The 21,694-nt window shown below is 35.4% G+C and overlaps 2 protein-coding genes across 3 annotated transcripts in view; both read left to right on the forward strand.

The window, feature by feature from the left end:
• Positions 1-21,694, forward strand: part of Bx42 (Puff-specific protein Bx42) — a 51,049-nt gene that overhangs the window by 6,742 nt on the left and 22,613 nt on the right. The window contains exons 1-4 of one of the 2 annotated variants that reach the window (XM_089093424.1): positions 8,324-8,546; positions 10,987-11,146; positions 18,876-19,043; positions 21,500-21,682. In XM_089093424.1, the coding sequence (XP_088949550.1) occupies positions 18,933-19,043; positions 21,500-21,682 (294 nt within the window). In that variant the 5' untranslated portion in view covers positions 8,324-8,546; positions 10,987-11,146; positions 18,876-18,932. Of the gene's footprint in view, positions 1-8,323; positions 8,547-10,986; positions 11,147-18,875; positions 19,044-21,499; positions 21,683-21,694 lie in introns of those variants that run through there. The other variant, XM_089093423.1, reaches the window with a different exon arrangement.
• Positions 316-8,459, forward strand: LOC148949406 (uncharacterized). Its single transcript, XM_089093568.1, has 2 exons — positions 316-1,336; positions 8,317-8,459. Exons 1-2 carry the CDS (start codon positions 316-318, stop codon positions 8,457-8,459), a joined length of 1,164 nt encoding a protein of 387 aa, XP_088949694.1.

Genomic DNA, 21,694 nt, shown 5'->3' on the forward strand with positions numbered 1-21,694 from the left:
AACCTGCAAATAATCATTTAAGGAAGACAGGTCTCATGTTTTCTATAACAAACCTTTCATGCTTTTCTACTTGAGCTAGTCTGATTACTTATCATATAATTGATTCAGAGTTCAGAGAGTTAAGAGCAATTCAATCGGATAAAATAAAGGATTAAATCTGGACAGCTTGCGTAACCAATTTTTTACCTGTGTGTGGCTTTGTGCCAAAATTGTGAATATCTTTTTCAAAAACAAGAAAAATAACTTATTGCTTTGTTACAATACTAGATCAATTAAGGACTACATTTGTACATTGACAATATCCAAAGTGTGAAAATGGCAAACCAAACATTAGAGGCCGAGAAAATGCAAAATGCCCAGTTTTTGCGAGAAATAAATTTCAAATTGGATTTATTACCAGCGCTTTCGGAGAAAGTTAATGCAATTCCTGGACTTTCGGATAGCATTGCTGCCTTACAAGTACATATGAATAACATTAGTACACAGCTATCTAGAAATGTTGAGACATATGAAGAAATTAAAAAAGAGCTGGAAAATGTTAAATCAGACCTAGTAATCATATCTGAACGAGCCAACCAGCTCGAAACAGAGCAGAAAAGAACAAATTTGATTATTTATAATTATACTCCGCAACCCCATGATGGGTATACTGTGAAGCAAGAAATAATGGATTTATTAAACCGTGCTATGCCTTCTCTCAAAATAAGTCGATATGATGTACGTGACATTTTTAGATTGAAATCAGGGCCAGTAGTAGTGAAGCTAAACTCGGTCGAAATCGGAGACTATATCTTAAGAAATAGTTCCTTATTGAGAAAGGGAGGTCTATCGGTGGCCCCAGATTACACAGCTAAACAAAGAGAAGCCCGTAAACACTTAAAGGAAATTATGAATCTTGCACAGAACGACGGCCGTGATGCAATGCTACGAGGTGACAAGCTGTTTATCCAAGGCCGACTATTTAGGTACGATGGAAATGCTGTGATTGAGGTTAAATGTAACTTGGCGCCAGTTAAAAATATTGGTCCACCCCCTAGTGCTAGACTCCCAAATTACCCTGCTGTTATCCCGATGGGGCTAGATAGTGATGCCAGTAATAGCGATGCCAAGACAGTGATACCATCAACAGCCTATTCTCAGGCAGTATCGGCAACTAAACGACCTGCTAGTGCTGTTATAAGCCCTAATGACCTACATCGACCAGGCACTCGTAACTTGGCACCCAGAGGAAACCATTCTCCAAGGAAAGGACTTAACAGAAGACCTCGCAGTGGTTTTTCCCGTAATTTTGTTGATAATATTCAGCGAGTGCTAACAGATATTAATAGTCGCAGTCGTGAGTAGTACCATTTTGCCTTTTCTTCGACAGAGGCCAGGAACGAGGATCTCCAAGAAATCGCTAGTGATATTATTGCAATGACAGAAAGCATAGACGCATAGGAAATAAAGAGCCATATACTGAGTTTAGTGTCATGGAACATACAAGGACTACGTGATAAGCTGCCTTATTTATATGATGAATTACTTTCGTTTGATGTGATTTCGTTTATTGAAACCTGGAACGATCATTCTCCTATATCACCTCTCCCAGGGTATTTGGTTGAACAGGTTGTGTATAAACCAGCAAAAAATAATAGACATTATGGTGGTATTTTGGTTATGAAAGAGTTAATAGTAGATCTGAAAATTTACTTTGGCTGCGTATTTGTTTTAAATGTAGGAAGAGATTAATTTTGGGCGTTGTGTATATCCCTGCACAAAATAGTTCTTATAGTCGAGAAAATACTTGGGAAATTTTAGATGATGAATTGTCGCTAATACAAGAAAGTTTTAGTGATTTTGAGTGCGTTTTGATGGGGGATTTCAATGCTTATACCGGCGTTGAGGTTGAGGTTCCAGATGTATTAATCCCAGATTTAGGGGATTTGGTCCCAATTTGTTGTAGACTACCGCGGAGTAATAAGGATGAAAAAAGAAAAAGAAATGTTTGGGGAAGAAAGCTCCTGACGCTTTGCGGGGAACATGGTCTGATCATTGCAAATGGAAGGTTTGGAAATGATAAGGGTCTGGGCGAGTTCACTTGCCTTTCGGGCCCAACTCCAAGTGTTGTAGATTATGTGCTGATTAATACGAAATTAGTACCTGAATCGATTGGTATTGATGTACTAGATTTAGTTGGATCCGATCATAGAGCTATTAAGCTTGAGCTGAAGACTGGGAAGCTTCAGGAGGTCGTTCCTCGAGTTATAAATTTATCTAATGGGGAGCTTAGATTAGAGGGCTTAGGAAAAAGAATTAGATATGATTTAAATGATAATGATTTTGAAACATTTAAAAGGGAGCTTATGAAGTTGCATGTAACAAATAAGTTGAAAGCGTTAGAATAAGATTGAAAAGATAGACATGGTATAATTATGGAGTTAAATGAAATAATTTGCAGTTGTGCAGTATCGTGTAATCTGAATGAAAATGAAAATAAAAACTAGCGATATTTTTATTTGGAGTGTAAGTTAATGAAAGAAAAGGTCAGATACTTATTGAATCTTTTAAAAGATTGTGATAAACCTGATGAGCAAAGTTTAAGATTAGCCGAATATAAAGATAAAAGAAGAGATTACAAAAGGTTAATTAAAAGGAAAAAAAAAGAGTTTGAGATTAAGAAGAAACTGGATATGGCAAATTATTTTAGAAATAAAGATTTTAAGAAATTTGGGGTTATATAAGGAATGATATTGGAAATGAAAAGGAAAGACACAGGTGGCTCCAGACGCCAACTCATGGCCTGATTACCTAGAAAGCATGGAAGGTGATTGCGCAGAATTACAAGAGGTAACACATACCACAGAGATGGTTGTTTATCCCATGAAGGAACATTATTATGATTTAGTAGGGGAAGTGAGTAATGATGAGTTCAAGTTTGTATTCAAGAATTTAAAAGGAGGTTCGGCTGCGGGTGTCGATGGTGTACCAATAATGTTATTTAAGAATTTTCTTTCAATTTTTATGTCGATAATTGTTTTTCTTTGTAATAAGGTGCTAACTTCAGGACAATGGCCAAATGAGTGGAAGAGATCATTGCTTATGCCGCTTTTTAAGAGAGGTAACCCTAAGTTGCACATAAATTATAGTTTAATAGCGCTAGTCCCTGCTTTAAGTAAGATAATGGAGAAAATACTAGATACAAGGCTTTCTAAATGGTTAAATAAAAAGAATATAATACATGAAGAACAAGGAGGTTTCAGAACAGGGTACGGGACGGTAGATACAATATTTATTTTAAAGGCATTAATTGATAAATACGGAAAGGGAAAAACTTGTCTTTATGTGGGATTTTTGGACCTCCACAAGGCGTTCGACAGTGTCGACAGAGAGCTATTAAAGGATGCCCTGGTTAGAATTGGCCTCCCTCATTTGTTTGTGAGGTTGATAGTGAGTATGTATATTTGTGTGAGTGGAATCGTGTTAGTTGGTAACAGGTTTTCTAGGTTTTTTAATATTAAGCTGGGTGTAAAACAAGGCAGCACTCTTTCTCCTAAATTGTTTAAAATTTTTATAAATGATGTTGTTGATTATCTAGAGAATAGATGGGCTCCGAATGTTAGTCTAGGGACCCATAAACTATCACTACTATTATTTACAGATGATATTGCCTTGGTGGCTAGCACACCGCAAGATCTGCAGACGCTTTTGAGTCTTATAGATGATTATTTGCAGATAAAAAAAAACTAAGGCTGAATGTTGAAAAGAGTGAAGTTGTTATTTTTAAAAAAAGGAAAACAAGTGGCGAAGATAATTATAAATTTAATAATAAGGAACTTAAAGTAAGTAAAAGAATAAAATATTTAGGATTTGTTTTATTGGAAAATGGAAGTTTAAAGAGTCATGTTGATGAATTAATTAATAGAGGTAAAGTGGCCATGTCTGTAATTTTTAGAAATCCGACGATAATGGGAATTAAAAACCAAAAAATGCACAAAAGAATATTTAATACAAAAATTTTACCAGTATTAGAGTATGGAGCGGAGATTTGGGGCGGAGAAGCGGCACAGAAGTTGGAGTCCCTCCAGCTCCAGTATTATAAAAGACTATTTGGATTACATCAGACAACTCATTCACAGGTTCTGAAAGGTGATATGGGCCTGTTTTCGTTAAAACTACGTAGGTCTATTTTGATGCTTAGATTTTGGTTGAAGATCATTAGGTGCAATGAAGACAGACTAGTAACTGCTGCTTATTATCAGATGTTGAGCTATGATTCGAAAAGGTCGTGGCCATCCCAAATAAGGTCATTACTAGAAAGTGTGGGAATGGCTTACTTATGGAATGACGGTCTTGGTTCCCCTGATCTACCAACAAATTTAGTAAGCCAGGTACGATTTATCTTAGAGGGTCAAGAAATTCAGTATTGGCAACGGCTGCTTTTAAATTCTGCTACATTGAATCATTATAATCAGGTTAAACCTAGTTTTGGAGAGGAAATTTATTTTAAATTCAATTTACCGGCTATGATTTTATGTCGATGGATTCAGCTTAGGGCGAATTGTCTTCCAATCCAGAGTAGACAAATGGGGTTCGACAGGGGGATAGTACATCCTGATGGTCGGTATGTGTGTCCTCTTTGTACGGAGGAGGACGAAGATTTGGTCCATTTTCTCTGAAAGTGCCCGGTGCTCTCTGATTTAAGGGAAAATTACTTACATGGGATTGTTTTGCTGCTTCCTAATATCTTACAAAGTAGTAATCCAACCACAATATTTCTTTTTGGTGCGTAAATAGATAAGGGATTAAAAAGAAGGAAATTTTTTTACAATTAATTATTATTAATTATATGGAATTAAATTTTTTTTTTTTTTTTTTTTTTGGTATTTTACCAGAAGGTATTTTTCGCTATGTATTCATGTTAATGTGTGTTTGTAATTTGCTCTGTTGTAATTTTTCTATTTTCATATTTTTTGTGTGTATATGGCTCTTGGGCTTTTTGAAATACACGATCTATCTATCTATCTATCTATCTATATCAGGCCAAACAGATTAGATTGACATTTCAATATAAGTTGTTTTGTTATACTTGAATGTTTCTTGTCTGCATTTATTGTTTTGATTTTCTGAAGCAAAACCCTGAATTTAATGTGTCTACTTTGCAATTCAGGCTAGGTAATAAAAGTCACATGTTTGGAATAAATATGGGGAAAGGATAAATATTACAAGATAAAATAATTGGTCTTTCCAAAAACATATGAGTCAACAGCCAATAATTTGAAGTGTAGAATAATTTTAATAATAAACAAAGTAATGCATAGAATAGATTATATTTTTAGTTATTCCTATTTTTTTTTACAAGATGTTAGGGTTAGCCTATATTTTTACATAATTTTATTAATCCAGTCACTAGATTCTTATCCAGACTATTGGCAATTAATGGTTGTGTTTTCCCTTTGCTATAGTAATCAAAAGTTACAATTTATAAAGCTCCATAATGATATATATCTTTTGTTCATTTTCTGCTGATTTTTCACATATGTTCTTTATTTTTAAAATGACACCCATAAGTGTAAAAAAAGCAGAAGAAGGGGAGGGTCCTGTTTCAAGAGCCGTAGAGGAACCTGCCGAGTTTACTCTTAAATTGCAGGGAAATGGTAGCAGGACCCTACGCTTCCCTTTTTTGGCCCTTATGAAAAAGCCAATTTAGGTCCCCCCCCTCTCCTTGGAAGAATATAAATTTAATGACATGGCGAAGAATCCAGCAACTTGGAGGCCAGAAAGACACTAAATGATGGAGTCCAAGTGATTTCTAACGAAGAAGAAGAAAAGTGCAGTTAGAAGCCGAAAGGAGCCCGTTTAGGATTCCAGGTGCTTTTTTTTAGAAGAAGTAAGAAAAAACGAGTTAAAGATTGAAGATCTCTTTTATTAAAAATTAATTCCTATTTTTTCCCTAATGTTTTAAGATGTGTATGGTTGTGGAAGTTTCCACTTAAACCCTGATGAACAGATTTATTGCTCTTATATTTGATGGGATCCCATCTTATAAGGTTTTACTAGACCAATAATTGGATTGAGTTGGTTTAGATAAAAATACACAACCAAAGATCCTCAATAGTTGTGGGTGTTGTATGTAGAAGCCCCAATGCAGTGTTTCAAACTCTGAATCTACTTTGGCTGCAAACCTGGTATTCTATCGCAAATTGTGGCTGATTTTGCAAATTATGATCTTGTCTTTCTGGGAGACTTTAATCTTCCTGAATAGTGGATGATGGATCCAGTTTCTGTGATAGAGATTTTTCTTTGTTGTCAGGCCACTCTGAAAATTCTCTATAAAATAATATCTCAGCCAACTTGTTTCAGAGATGGTCTAGCTTTCAACACTCTTGATTAGGTTATTCTCAGCAATCCAGACCTTTTTATTAGAAATGTAATATCAACACCCATCAGTAACAGTGACCGTGTTATAGTTATTTCAGAACTATGTTTGCCTACTATACAGCCTTCTTCCAAACAAAAAAAAATATGTTGATTACAAACTAGTCTCTGAAAGTCTTGCCAAAGTCAGCTGGGATCAACTTATTACCAATGATATTGATGAGAGTTTTTAATATGAAAGCTGAATTTTTGCATGCTGAAAAGTCTTGTGCTAAAATATTTTGGGCAAAACAAGCCAAAAGTTTACTTTTTTTTAACCTTTGGAATAAATAGTCTAATTAATAGAAAACATCAAGCATGGAATTGCTACAGAAAAAAAGAAAACCTCAGAAAATTATCAAGTCTTCAAAACTTTTTTTTAACCAGGCAACTAACCAAATCAAGGAGTTCAAGAGAAAGTTTGAGGAGAGATTGGCTGAGGTTGCTAAAGATTACCCAAAATCTTTCTGATGTTATGCCTCTCAAAAATGTCACAGAAGACACAGTTCCTGATATCCTGCATAATAGTCAACCAGTTGCTGATCTAGAGCTGAAATTGGAAATTTTCAACCAACAATTCTCATCTGTTTTTTCCTCTTGATTCCAGTGCTGTTTTTCCCCACCTCCTGTATATGTTGTATCACTTGAGATGGAACCAATTTTGATCACTGATACAATAGTTCTAAAGAAATTTATGTCCCTTAAAACTAAAAAATTTTGTGGTCCAGACTGCAGACATCCTTGTATCCTTCATGAATGTCAAACAGTCTTGTCTTAATTGCTTTCCTTGCTATTGACCTATATATCAGTAATTGTTAAGGTTCTTGAAAGAATAGTCAACTCTGTGGTTATTTGGCATCTTGAAGCAAATAATCTCTTGCACAGCTCACAGCATGGCTTTTGTTCTCAAATATCTGTTGATACAAATCTCCTTAAACTGTATGACTACATCACTTAGTTGCTTGATTCTGGGGTGCCTGCTGATATGATTCTGCTTGTCTTTTCTAAAGCTATTGACAAAGTTTGTCACAAGTGACTTTCAATCAAGCAACAATCATTCAAGCTTGAAGGGAAATCCCTGCTCTGGATCCTTGATTTTCTGCACCAGCAGTCTCAGTGTGTTCAGTTATTTGAGGGCTCTGGTAAGTGTATTCTTTCTTCTTCTAAGCAAGTTTTGAATGGAATTCCTTAGGGAAGTTTTTTGGATCATGCACTATTTAGTTTCTTTATCAATGATGCTCACTCCACTATCAGCAGTAAATTAACACTACTCTAATGACTCAAAGCTTTTGGACTAGCCTTGTCATGTGAAGATCATGTCCTTCTACAAAACAATATTAGACTGCTTGATCAATGGGCTGAGGCTTGGCTTCTTGAGTTCAATGTTGTCATGTGTTATGTTATTCACTTTGGCAAAATGTCCATCTTTATTTTCTTTCAGGCCACCCAATTTTCATCTGTAAATGATGAGGAAGATATTGGAGTCACTATTGACAACAAATTAAATTTAGTGCCTGTGCCAAGAAGTGTGCTGGTGCTTATTAAGTGTACCCTTTCCACTTTTTTAGTCTGCTTTATAAGGGACTAGTTTGACCCAAGCTTGAAGTCAGAGGGTCTCTAGCCTCTCTGTATTTTCAAAAAGATATAGAAGTCTTGGAAGACATGCAGAGTTATGCTACCAAAGTGATATCTGGCATATGGGAGCTTTCTTACCCTGCAAGATTATCTATGCTGAAACTCCCAACACTTGTATACAGGAGAAATAGAGGTGATACCATTCTAACCTACAAGTTAATGACAGCAAACACTCCTAGCATTATTCCCAATTGTTGTACCTAATTCAAGGCCCAGATATCATCATCTTAAACTTGTTAAGCAGTCTATATTAAACAGAGTGTGCACTCAATTCTTTTCCTCAAGAATTGCCAGCAGTTGTCTCTGAAGACATAGATACTGCTGAATCTGTTGACATGTCCAAGCAAAGGCTGGATGCTTTGTGGTCCTTGAGTGAGTGTAAACTAAACTGGGAAGCTACTGATCACCCAACTGCACCTGGTTACTAAATAAGATAGAAAACAACTTCAATCATCAACTCTGGAGCTTTACCAGGAGACATCCTTAGATAGCTCCAAGTTGCAATTTAAAATAAGGTAATAAAATGATATCTTAGATTTAAGAAAAAACTCTTGAGATGGCTTAAATTCTTTTACAATGACAAGAATTGCATTTTCGAAAACTGAAGCCAATGAAAAAGTGATAAAAAACTCAAAATTGAGGTAAAAAATTTTTTTTGTCAGAATTCATGTGGGTATAGACCTGTCATATAGGCAATCTTTTTAGCTCTAAAAAAAGGGTAGACATAGTAGCTTGACATTTCCTTCTCGGCATATATTTTGGTTCTGGACTCATTTCTGAGTGTCATTCACCTAACTCAACTACTTTCCAAGAAGCCTCTAAACTTGAATATCAACCTAAGGAAAATGCATCTAAATGTAAAATGAGTACCCTATTCATTGAATGACAATAATTCTTGCCAAGTTTCAGTTAAACGCCATAAATTTAGAAAGATGAATAGGGTAAAAAGTACAAATTTCAATGCCTTGCAAACTACCACCATAGCTTTTGTTGTTGTATTTTTACTACTATTATTACTACTTTTTTTGTGCTTGAAAATTGGGCAAATAACCCAGTAACACATGTATTTTTTATATATTTACAACGTAAAACAGGGGAAGATCTAAGATGTTTTGTTGGGGGGGGGGGTCGTTTGTGAGATTGTCACAAGAAAAACCACACCCTTCTCTTAAATTCTTCTAATTGCAGTCAATGATGCCAATATTCCTTTAATTTTTAACAAGGACTTCCAAAACATACTATCAAAATGAAACTGATTGTTCTCTATTTATGTTTGAGCAAGTGGACTGGCTACAGTTTTTGCTGCTATGAAACATCAGATATTTTATGAGTACAAAATTTGAAGGTGAACTATTCATTGTAATCATCACCTAGATGCTGGTTTTAGCTAAGAAAATAACATGGGTAACCTTCCAATGACCAATATCATTATAGATCTGTTTTGCTTTGAGAAAAGCTATTTGGCTGAATTTTGCAATGTAGCATAGTTTATTATACTTTTGTTAAATAAAAGAATAGTTTGATTGCACAGTGGGTTTGATCTCAGCTTGATAATATTCTATCCAGAGTTGAAACTCAGCTATTAGTAGCAACACACTACAGGGCCAAAGCAAGGACCTGAGTAGTTAAAAAGTATTGTTAATCTAATACATATACATGCACATTAATATGTAAGTTCTTTTGAGACTTGGTTGCTTTTTGTGCCCTCTGTCCAGATGTTCCTCTCCCAATATGTATATTTAAATCTAAAGGCACCCAAAATGATACTATGGTCTTGGTTTAATTGTTAAGAGGGGTCTGATTATTGAGCTATGTCATCAGTTGTATAAGGTGTTTTTTTACCCCTGTGTTATGATGCCAAGCTTTTCATACTGCTTCACACATATTACATATATTTTCACAACAAGAAGTTACATTATATTACAGCTGTTTGTGCCATTGGAGTCTATGTAACACAACATAATGTGAGATTTTTTAAAATAATGTAAGGAATTTAATAACAAACAAATTTTTCACATGAAATATATCTTCACGTTGATGATCTTGGTATGCTACTCGCCATCTGCTGATAAAAATACATTGAAACTAGAAGCTTTATCCCAAAGGTATCCCTTGCTTTAGTTTACATCAAAGTCAATGGCTTTGAACAGGGACTTTAATTCTTGTCAACAAATTTTATTGATAGTTGGGGTAAATAGGATTGAGGTAAGTATAGAAATTGTTGTTTTGAGGGGGCAATTTTCACCAAGAGCAAGTTTTAGGGTATGTAGATTATAGGAAAAGCATTGCCTTTACTTCCTTGTTTGGTAAATCAACTCTCTATTAGTACAAAAACTAAACATTTAGGTTTAATTTACAATCCAATTAGATTAGGAATCTTAATAAAAATACTGCTTTTCATAGCCAAGACAAGCTAAAAATTACTATTCCTTATACCTAGAAAATATATATTATTCTTCATAATGATGCTTTAATATGGGATTGTGTGGGAAGGGGTAGATAGTAGTATGAAAAGGTATGTGCAACTTAATAAACATAGCACCAACATGAGTAATTTGTTACATGTCAATATGAAAGCTCATTTAAGCTTTATTATAAGCTAAGCAGTTTGTATATGGTGCACACCAACTATTGAATGAGCTAGATTCAATTCTTACTTTAATAATTATTAAGAATAGAGACTTTTTGAGAAATCTAGCTTGTTGTGAAGTTGCATCGTCAACAATTTCAGACAGAAATCTATTAGCAAGATCTGGGGAGGTATGTTCTATTTCCAATGTCCCTTTTCCATTTTTCTAGCCAGGGAAAGGTGAAGAATAGTGATCTTTGCTTCCATTGAACATTGCTGTATTGGGCAAATGAAAGCTTAGTGATTAGATTCACCCTCTCCCTGACTCTGATGTTGAGGAATGTGAGAAATGATATTTTTTTTGCATTTCTCTCTTTCTTTTCCAGTGTCTTACCAAGGCCATCTCAGCCTGTTTTTGACCGAGACTCAGATAAAGGAAAATCCAATCAAGTTTCTGCCAATAGGATATCATCAGCATTGGTTTTGGCTGCAAAAACTGTTCCACCTTATGGGCAAAGAAAGGATTTTGTGCCAAGACTACTAGAGGTTTGTTTTATCATTATCTTTGTAATGATTGTGTTTTGGCAATTTTATTAGCTCCTATAAAACAATTGAATAATATGAACATCTTATTATCATGTACTAAACATTTTTGCTATGATTACCTTTTTTTTAGAGTAAACTGTCAGACAAATTGCTGTATGTCCCACCTTTTATATCTTTATTCAAAATACACTACTTGCAATAACTCTGTAGTAGTTCGCCCTTTCAGCAATTTTGACATTTGGTCATGAGTAAAGTGGGAAGGTAATAAAATTGGTGCACATGGGTCTATCTAATCCTTAAGGTAATATTGAGGGATTTTTTTCTAGTAGTAAGGGGAGGGAGTCAAAACAAAAACAGGAGAGCAGGTTGGTCACTTTCATTCTGGTAGGGGTTGGGTGGGAATTTATACTATATAATAGTGTGTGATACTATTTGTTTTTTTATGAGTACACAAGTCTAGAGGATTATTTTCTTTTTAGCAGAATCCATAAGACCAGGTGAAGGTTCTCTCACAGTTTGTGAAAAAGGAATCTATGAATATTCTCAGGCTGTAAAATATGTGGTTTCTTATGGCTGTAAAGTATGTAGCTTTACCATGGGCCAGCCTTAGAGCTGGCTTTTTCAGTTTTGTTTTTTTTGTCAACATTGGTTTACTTATTTTTCAAACAGTTCATGGTAATGAACTGTAAGTAAGGAGCAACCCGGCTCAATAGTAACCAAAACTCTAAAAAACGTAATTTTGATACCAATAAATACATCAAGAGAATCAAATTTTAATGCTGATTCCAAATATATAAGTTTCATCAAGTTTAGTCCTACCCATCAAAAGTTACGCGCCTGAGAAAATTTGCCTAATTTTCAAAAGAAGGGGGAAAAACCCCCTAAAAGCTATAGAACCTTAATGAAAATCAAACTATCAGGTTCAGCGTATCAGAAAACCCTACTGTAGAGGTTTCAAGCTCGAATCTGCAAAAATGTGGAATTTTATATTTTTTGTTAGAAGAAAGATCATGGATGCATGTTTATTTGTTTGTTTGTTGTTGTTTCTTCCCCAGGGGTGATCGTATCGACCCGGTGGTCCTAGAATATCGTGGGAGGGCTCATTTGAACGGAAATTAAAAGTTCTAGTGCCCTTTTTAAGTGACCAAAAAATAGACGGCAACTAGGCCCCCTCCCATGGTCATTTTTTTCGCAAAGTTACCCGATCAAAATTTTGAGATAGCCATTTTGTTCAGCATGGTTGATAATACAATAACTATATCTTTTAGGATGACTTAATCCCCCAAAGTCCCCGGGGGGGCTGAAAGTTATGAACTTTACCCAATGTTTACGTATAGTATTGGTTACAGTATATAGTATTGGTTATTGGAAAGTATACAGACGTTTTCAGGGGGTATTTTTTTCTGTTAGTGGGGGGGGGTCGGGGGTTATGTGAGAGGATTTTTTTCATGGGGGAAGGGAGATTGCTATGAAGGGGGCACCGGATTTCCCAGCAGTATTTAAAAAACGATCAGAAATTAAATAAAAAAAAGTTCTTCAACTGAAAGTAAGGAGTAACATCAAAACTTAAAACTAACAGAAATTATTACGTATATGATTGAGTTCGCCGCCTAGTCAATACCTTGCTCTTCAAGGCAAAAAATTTTTTTAGAACTTTCATAAGAGTTATTTATTCTGATTAACGGCCTTTGTGATTAAGGGGTCATTTTAAAGAATTGGAACAAAATTCGAACATTAGCGTAAAGAGCGAGGTATTGACTAGGAGGCGAACCCACTAATATACGTATTAAACATATATGAGTATATAAGCTCGTTACGTATGTTATTCATAAGTTACGTATATTTACTACTAATAAAAACGTTCGTAAATAAAATCAAATAACTTTCGAAAAAGCCATTTAACCAAATAAAAGTAAAATTAATATGCAAATTTTGTTTTAATTATTGATCTACGGTGAGCCAAAATCAAAACCTGCATTAATTCAAAAACGTTCAAAAATTGAATAAAAAAAAAACAAGTTTTTTTTAACTGAAAGTAAGGAGCGACATTAAAACTTAAAACGAACATAAATTATTCCATATATGAAAGGGCCCGTCCCCTCCTCAATGTCTCGCTCTTTACGCTAAAGTTTGACTCTTTCTCACAACTCTATTTTTTTTAAACAATGAAATATGATCATGGGTGAAGCTCGCTACGTATGTTAATTTCATGGGGGAAGAGACATTGTTATGAAGGGGGTGCCGGATTTCCCAGCATTATTTAAAAAAAGGATCAGAAATTAAATAAATTAAACAAGTTTTTCAACTGAAAGTAAGGAGCAACATCAAAACTTAAAACGAACAGAAATCATTACGTGTATGATTGGGTTCGGCCCCTAGTCAATACTTCGCTCTTTAAGCCAAAGATTTTTTAGTACTTTCATAAGAGCTATATATTCTAATTAACAGCCTTTGTGATTAAGGGGTAATTTTTAAAGAATTGGAAAAAAAACTATAGCGCAAAGAGCGATGTATTGACTAGGGGGCGAACTTCCTAATGTACATATTAAAAATATATATAGAGAGAGAGTGAAATTCATTTTTATTAAATATCAATATTCACAAAAAAAAACATATCAAACAGACCTACCACGTGAAAATCTATACAGATTTGTTTGTGGCAGGACTCACTATTTCACTCACTCATATATATATTGAACAAAAACTTACTCACATATATAATGAAAAAAAAAAATAATAATAATGCAATCAAATAAATAAATAAGAAATAAACCTCATGGGAACCGCAAACCAATCCTTACACAAGAAAAGACTACAGCCCCCCCCGCCCCTCAGCCATCCCTATTCATTAAGAAATTCTTTAACCTATTTTTAAAAGAGGACACACTCTCAGCCATCCTAGTGCTTTCCGGAAGACGTAACGAACTTCTATATGAATATAGAAGTTCGTTACGTAAGTTACTTCGTAAATTACGTATATTTATTACTAATAAAAACGTTCGTAAATAAAATTAAACAACTTTCGAGAAAGCCATTTAACCAAATAAAAGTAAAATTAATATGCAAATTTTATTTTGATTAGTCATGAGCCAAAATAAAAACCTACATTAATTCAATAACGTTCAAAAATTAAATAAAAAAACAAGTTTTTTTTAACTGAAAGTAAGGAGTGACATTAAAACTTGAAACGAACAGAAATTATTCTGTATATGAAAGAGGTTGTCCCCTCCTCAACGCCTCGATCTTTACGCTAAAGTTTTTTATTGTTTTAAAAAAATAGAGTTGTGAGAAAGAGTCAAACTTTAGCGTAGAGTGAGGCGTTGAGGAGGAGACAGCTCCTTTCATTACGGAATAATTTCTGTTCGTTTTAAGTTTTAATGTCACATCTTACTTTCAGTTTAAAAAAAACTTGTTTTTTTACTTAATCTGTATAAAAAGGAAGATAGGAAAAAGATACTCTAGTGCCACTGATTGCACCTAGGGCATCAAATCAATGTTCCAGTTTCGGGTGCTTTTTTTTAGTGGGACAGGTACGAAGCCTGCCATCCAACCTTGGAGCAGCTGTAATCAAACCCCAGGCTTAATATTACCAAGCAGAGGGCCAACCACTGTGCTATCACAGGATGTTTCCTCAGTACCATCTTCTCAGTATCGCACATACTGAGACACTTTAATAGCTCCTGTAGTGGAGGATAGTGTATATATTTGTAAGTTCAATGTTCAATGGGTTTATTAACAAATGAAAAGAATAAATCACACATAATCAAAATACTCAGTCCATTCCTGGACGCCGAGAACCAAAATCATTACAATTTAACATAATACGCAGAATGGTCACCGCTCCTAATCTCAGACACAACCATACCCCTCATTTACCAAATAACTAAAACTATTACCTTCCCGTTCCTTACCCTCAGGGGAAACCACCCCGTCATATTTAAAAATCATACATTTGTAATTTAAATTTACTGCTTACATTTAATTCTTTTTTTTTATATTAACTATTCATTTGTAATGCTATTAAATGATTTTTTACTCTTTTTTTAAATGATGCGAGGGAGCTCCTGCCTCTCAGCTCTTCTGGGATTAGGTTCCATATCTTTGCACAAGCTACGTTAGGAGCGAAATCTGATCGCACGGTCGGGGTGAGGGGTAATTGCAGGTTTAATGATGATCGGGTATGCAAATTATGCTGGTTTGAAATAGGTCGAAATAATCTTTTAAACGCAGATGGCAGCTCTCCAGCTAAAAACTTGAACACAAAGGTCAAGCATGATAATTGATGCAGGGACTCTGATAACAAGTACTTTTAGTTTTTTCCAATTAATATCAGGCATCGTTGATGAATCGAATTTAGTTTTCGCAGTTGGGATTGAAAAGTTGATTGCCAGATCATTGCACAATACTGTAAATGGGGTTTTATAAGAGCGTTGTACAGGAGGACCAGTGTTTTCTGTGGCAAATCGCTTTTCATTTTTTTTATTATTCCAAAATTCCGGGCTAGCTTCAGCTCTACTGCTTGAATATGATGCATGAATGATAGGTTCTCATCTAGGAGGATTCCAAGGTATTTTGCAAAATGCTTTTCTGGCCAACTAATCACACCTCTGGATGTCCGGATACCACATATCTCCGGGTGGACACATCCGCCCCAGAAAAAAAAATAGAAAGCAAGATTTCTCAACATTAATAACAAGTTAGTTAGCATCCATCAAGATATATTTCCCCTCCAGAACCTCCCTTAGTTTAGAAATGAGCGTTGTATTATCCATTTCACAGAACCGAAACTTGGTGTCATCAGCAAAGACTATAAGCTCATCATCTTCACCTTTCGACTGGAGGGAGTTTTCATCCTGGCACAATTTACAGCAGTGAAGATTTGTTTGTGCCAGGTTCAGCACTTGACTCAGATCGTTAACATGGATCAGGAAAAGTAATGGTCCTAATATTGAGCCCTGGGGGACACCGCAGTTAATAAGCACATCGTTTCCAGGATCTTCTCCCAAATAAATGCTGCGGTCCCTCAAATATGATCTGAATCAATCCAGAATTTCATCTCTTATTTCTATATTTTCCAGTTTCCCGAGGAGAATCCAATGGTACATGCTATCAAATGCTTTTTTGATATCAAGCAGAAACGCTGCAGGTAGTAGACCAGAATCAAAAGCCTTGTTTCTTCACAAACTTAACGCCTTTAGCGAATCCTGCGTGATCCGCCCTGGTCTAAACCCAAATTGGTGATTATTAAGAAACCCATTTTTTTCTAGAGACAGTAGTTGCGTTTGTTGCATAAGTTTTTCAATAACATATCAAAAAAAAGAGAGAATAGAAATAGGTCTGTAATTAGCTGGGTTAATTCAAGAACCCCCTTGTTGCAGTGGAGTTATTTTAGCTTTTCTTAGCAGTTCTGGGAAAGTACCTTTGTGCAGAGACAAATTTATGAGGTAAGAAAGGGACTCTATGATTGAAGGGGCAACTGCTTTTAACACTTTGGTATGTACTCGGTTGAACCCAGAAGCCGAATTGTCTCTTAGGTTTAGTACGATTAGCAGAATTTCAGATAGAGAGACAGGTGCTATTGCCATGGATATAGTGCATGCCGGGCCAAGGTAATCTTTAAAACTCTTCGCGGAATTCCCAACAGAATCTGCTGATTTTCTGCCCACTTCTGCAAAAAATGTTCCCAGTGCATTTGCAACATTATCTGGTCTTGTTACTGTCTCCCCATTGACAGATAATTTAGATGGAAGCTCAGGTGGGGGGCTGCAGGGACGCAGTATAGAGTTAACAACCTTCCATATTTTCCGAGAATTTTTGTCACTTTCAGCTATTTTCCCACTAAAATAATCTCTTTTAGCTTTACGTAAAACTGATCGAAGACATTTTTTATATTTTTCATATTTCTCCAGCGTTGCAATGCATGGGTCATTTGTGTAATCCATCCACAGTTTATTTTTCCTGTTAATACACTGGAGCAGTCCATGACGAATCCAAGGGCTTATGGGTTGATTCTTCCGTCCCGTCTTCCTTGAACGCTTTTCACAACAGCAATCCGTATACATTCTCATGAAAATTTTATGAAATTCCTCAAATCCTGAATTAACATCATTTGTATTCATAACACTTTCCCAGGATGTGCTCTCCAGATTTTGATTAAGAGTTTTCAAGTTCTCGTCATTCAGTGTCCAGGTAGTGAACTCCTGCTTAATCGAAGCATTAGGCTTTGGATATTTATGCTGTATGTTGAAATTTGTAATCAGAGGGATGTGATCTGAAGGGTCGGATAGCAGAACTGAGGCTGATGTTGGAGGCAGAGTCGAAAAAATGTTGTCAATCAGTGAGTGGGAAGTCGCAGTTACTCGGATTGGAATCGTCGTCGAGGGGTACATATTCGAAGCAGACATTATACTAAGTAGATCTGTCGCACCGGAAGATAGAGGAAGAGTAAGATTGATGTTGAAGTCCCCCATTAAGATAGCTTCATTCCCTTGTTTCTGTAGATGATCTGATATTTGGCTAAGTTTTCCAAGAATGAAGAAACAGATCCTACCGGTGGGCGGTATACTTCTCCAACTGTTAATTTCTTCTGTGAAGGTAAACATATTTCCAGGAAAAGTGATTAGTAAATTCCTTCTATATTCCGGGTTAATTCTTTGTTAATGCATACCGAGTACTCTTGCCGTGTGTAAATAACTAAACCTCCTCTCTCCAATGCTGTTCTGTGCAAAAAATGGGAAGTATATCCAGGTATTTCCAGAAGGGTATCTGTTTGTCTTGTTAAAAAGGTTTCGCAAAGTTCGACTACATCTGGCTGCAACTGTTGACAAAGAGTCGTTAGATCCGCGAACGATGAGCATAACCCTTGACAGTTCAGTTGAAGAACAGTAAGCTGAGAGTCAGAGCGTCCCTTGCTTAAATTACACACATCTTCATAACGGCTTCTAGGAAATTTACTTTTATCAAATAACGGGGTATCTGATTCATTATTAATTTCTAAATCAAAAATATTTTCTAAATCCAAAAAATTTTCTTCCAGCTCTACTAATCTAGCATTACTATGGCTTTTCGACGAGGAGGCACCCTAGGGAGAATTTGAACATGAAATCATCATTTATCAACATGCAGAAGGGAGGTAATGGCAGAACGTTTCAGAAGCGTAGTAGACCACTCTTAAGTTTATAAACCCAAAAGTTTCCCGTAACTCTGGAAAAAAAAAGTAAGCACGAACACACGAAAAGGAAAAACATTTCACTGTATAAAGAGAAATCAAGAATATGCAAGCGGCAAATTACGCATAAACACTCTCTCATGGCGCAGTTATAATACTTTTTAAATTTAATTTTTTCATCAATTTTACTGCTCTAATTTTACCAATATTCACTCCTAATTACTTTCAGAATTATAGCTACCCCACAAACCTCACAAAGTATTAACAAAAAAACAAAAAATTCTAAGCGTCTGAATTAGAATCATTCGCATCGTCCGAGCCAGCGCGGGGAAGCTTGAGCAGATCGTAGCATTCGTCTGGAAACTTCATCCACTGAGCCGTCTTTGATTTCTTGGTTTCTAACCAAAGTTTGATCCCTTTTTGGATCAGACACGTTTCCGCTATTTTCTCACTCGCTACTTTTGAATTTCGTAGCTTATAACCAAGTGATAAAAGTTCTTCATCTTCAGAATGAAGATGATTTTATTTTATATTTTGTCTCCTTATCTTTTTGATTTTTAGGACTTTGGTGATGGCGGAGCCTATCCTGAAATTCACTTTGCTCAGTACCCACTTAATATGGGTAAACCTGGCCAAGAGAAGAAGTCCAACGCTTTAGCTTTACAATTGGATGCCGAGGGAAAAGTGAAGTATGATTTGATAGCTCGACAAGGTCATGGAAAAGATAAGGTACTCTTTTCTCTAATAGAGATTGATTTCTTTGGGCTGTTAGGCCTGTAAATCTATGTAAACATGTGAATAAATTGCCACGTAGGTGCAAACAAGCCCCAACCTTAAGGGGGTTGATGAGAGAAATCCTGGGATAATTCCGAGGGGGAATCGTGAAATTACTTATCTTCTTGGAATTAAGATAAATGCTGGGATCCGGAGTATGTCTGTATTTAAAAAAAATGAATATGTTTTTAGAGACCAAGAAATTGAGACATGACACACAAAGAAGGAAGTAGTAGAATCTTTGAAAGTATATTGTTAGATGAGAGAGAGACTTGTAGAAGTCTGTTATTTTAAGGTAGTTTTAAAAAGGAAGGTACTAAGGTAAGCTGTAGAATTAAGGGCTAATTGTTTATCTCTTGGAGGAGGAAAAAAATATGTTAAAATTTTTAGAAAAAATGAGGCACTTATTCATGCCCAGTGTGTTGATGCATGGATTAGTGTGTTTCATGTTCTGTTTGATCATAAAACATTCAATGTTTTAAGAAATAGCATATTTGTATGTGGGACCCATGATGAAGAGTAGGTAGTAAATTTGATCGGAAATGAGAGCTGTGATACTCTTAGGTGTCTGGAGAGACTCCTTGGGGTAAGTATATTGAAAATTGAAGGGGCATTATAGGCTAATTTTATGTAAATATGTTTATGTTGACAAGATGTTCATTGATTTATTATTTTGTTTTTAAGTATAGTCTGGTTGATTAACTTCTTTTTTTGAATAGGTATTATCTATATCATGAAACGAATAATTATTTTGTCTATGTATCTATTTATTTATCTGTAATATTTTCTTTAAAATGGTACTATGATTTTGTTTTTGAAAATCGGCTTATTACCATTTTCCAGTGTGACAAAACGATCTAGGTTGGTCACGAATTCGGGAAAAATTACTTAGGATCTTAATTTTTGAATAAACAATTTTCTTGTGAATGTCATCACAAATGTTTGGAATAGTTATTATAAATCTTGCTGAACTTGGGCGTCACTGCTAAAAAAAAACAACAGAAACATTACAATTCAATTTGATTTTCCGTGGGGGGAGGGGAGAATTAGCTGGACACAGTGAGCACATGGACGAGAATTAATATTAAAATCATCTACCTAAAATCGAATTACCTGAGCATATTATTTCCAGTGGGAATTTAATTGAAGATGTATTTGTAAATTGCCTCGCGAATCAAGATTACGATGGAATGAAGGAACGTGTTATTATTGTGCTGCTGAACAAAGAAGTCACATATTAATGCTGAGATTGTCGTTCGTCTCACATGTGATTTCAGATTGTACATAATTCATAATTCTATGAAGGATCAACAAGTAGGGGGTTTTGTATTCACACTAGACTTTCTTAATTCGGTTGAAATTACTGATTTGCCATCCCATGAATTAAAACTTAAGAGAAGTACTAAAATTATGCTAATGCGTAATTTAAATATTTTGGGTGGTATTTGTGATGAAACACGCCTGATTTTTACCGAATATGTAACAATATAGGTAAAGCATTAATAAGTACTGGGGGAAAAGCTGGGCAAGATTACTTGAATCATGCTTGACTCCAGTAAAGGTCAACTTGAAAAACGCTACAATGATATCAATTTCCGCTTCGACCAGCGTTTACAATGACCATGCATAAATCTCAAGGAAAAGGGTCGAATTTGTTGGCGTCGACTTTTGCACACTTGTCTTTAATCATGTATGTTGTATGTAGCATTTTCCTGTGTTAAACATAAAAATAGCTTGAAAGTTCTGTTATCACCTGAAAACGCACGTCGCTTGTAGAGTGTTGTGTGGAAGGAAGAATTGAACGCTCCCGTTGAAACTTCTAAAAGTCTGGATAGTGATGGAGTCGATGGTTACCTCGGCATTATCGTTTGCTGTTTCTCACCAAAATAAAAGAAAATTAAAGTTAGTTTTGAGAAAGAAATGAAAAAAAAAATTGTGTTTCTTTTCTCTGAGCACAGCTCTGTCCCTTACTATCATGTTATATTGTTGACAGGCTGCATATTTGTTCAAGCATTCCTAATCACCTCACTCAACTGCTGGGAAATCTTCATCTAGACTTATCGCACAACTCTTCCCTTTACTAAGCTGGAATGTTTCATTTTTACGTCTTTTTTGGCCACTTTACTCAAGCTTTAGGGCTCTCCATACTTGAATATAGATAGCGTTTGACACATGTAGTGACTGAGCTAACATTTCAAACTGAATTGTAAAAGTCAAGTTGTTTTCCAGAAACCAAAATGAATGAAGTCAAACATAACCAATAGCAAATGTCCAAAGTTGAATAAAAGAAAGAAAGCAACACAACTATCCACTAGTCCGAACCCGTTATTTTTTGTTTATATTTCAAGAATTTGTAGTTGCAGTGTGTTATGACCCAGACTTTCTTTCTTTAATTATTGTAATTTTTTAAGGTTATCTATTCAAAACACACAGATTTGCTTCCTTCAGAGGTGGTAAATGAAGAAGACCCAAGTCTTCAGAAGCCAGATCCAGATGCTTTGAAAGACATCACAGAAAGAACCAGAGCTGCACTGGAGAAACTGACTGCTAGCAAAATATCTGCTGCAATGCCTGTTAAAGCGGCTGCTAAGCAGGTTTGTTTTAAC

Source organism: Artemia sp. Qi Xiang Cuo, chromosome 8 (genome assembly GCF_049724085.1).
Source record: "Artemia sp. Qi Xiang Cuo chromosome 8, ASM4972408v1, whole genome shotgun sequence".
Lineage (NCBI taxonomy): Eukaryota > Metazoa > Arthropoda > Branchiopoda > Anostraca > Artemiidae > Artemia > Artemia sp. Qi Xiang Cuo.

What these genes read in the sequence shown, in the direction of transcription:
- LOC148949406 (XM_089093568.1), top strand. Translation starts at nt 316, where the DNA reads ATGGCAAACCAAACATTAGAGGCCGAGAAAATGCAAAATGCCCAGTTT. An exon ending in AGATATTAATAGTCGCAGTC is followed by an intron (nt 1,337 to 8,316) that starts GTGAGTAGTACC and finishes CTTTTCCTCAAG; the next exon opens with AATTGCCAGCAGTTGTCTCT.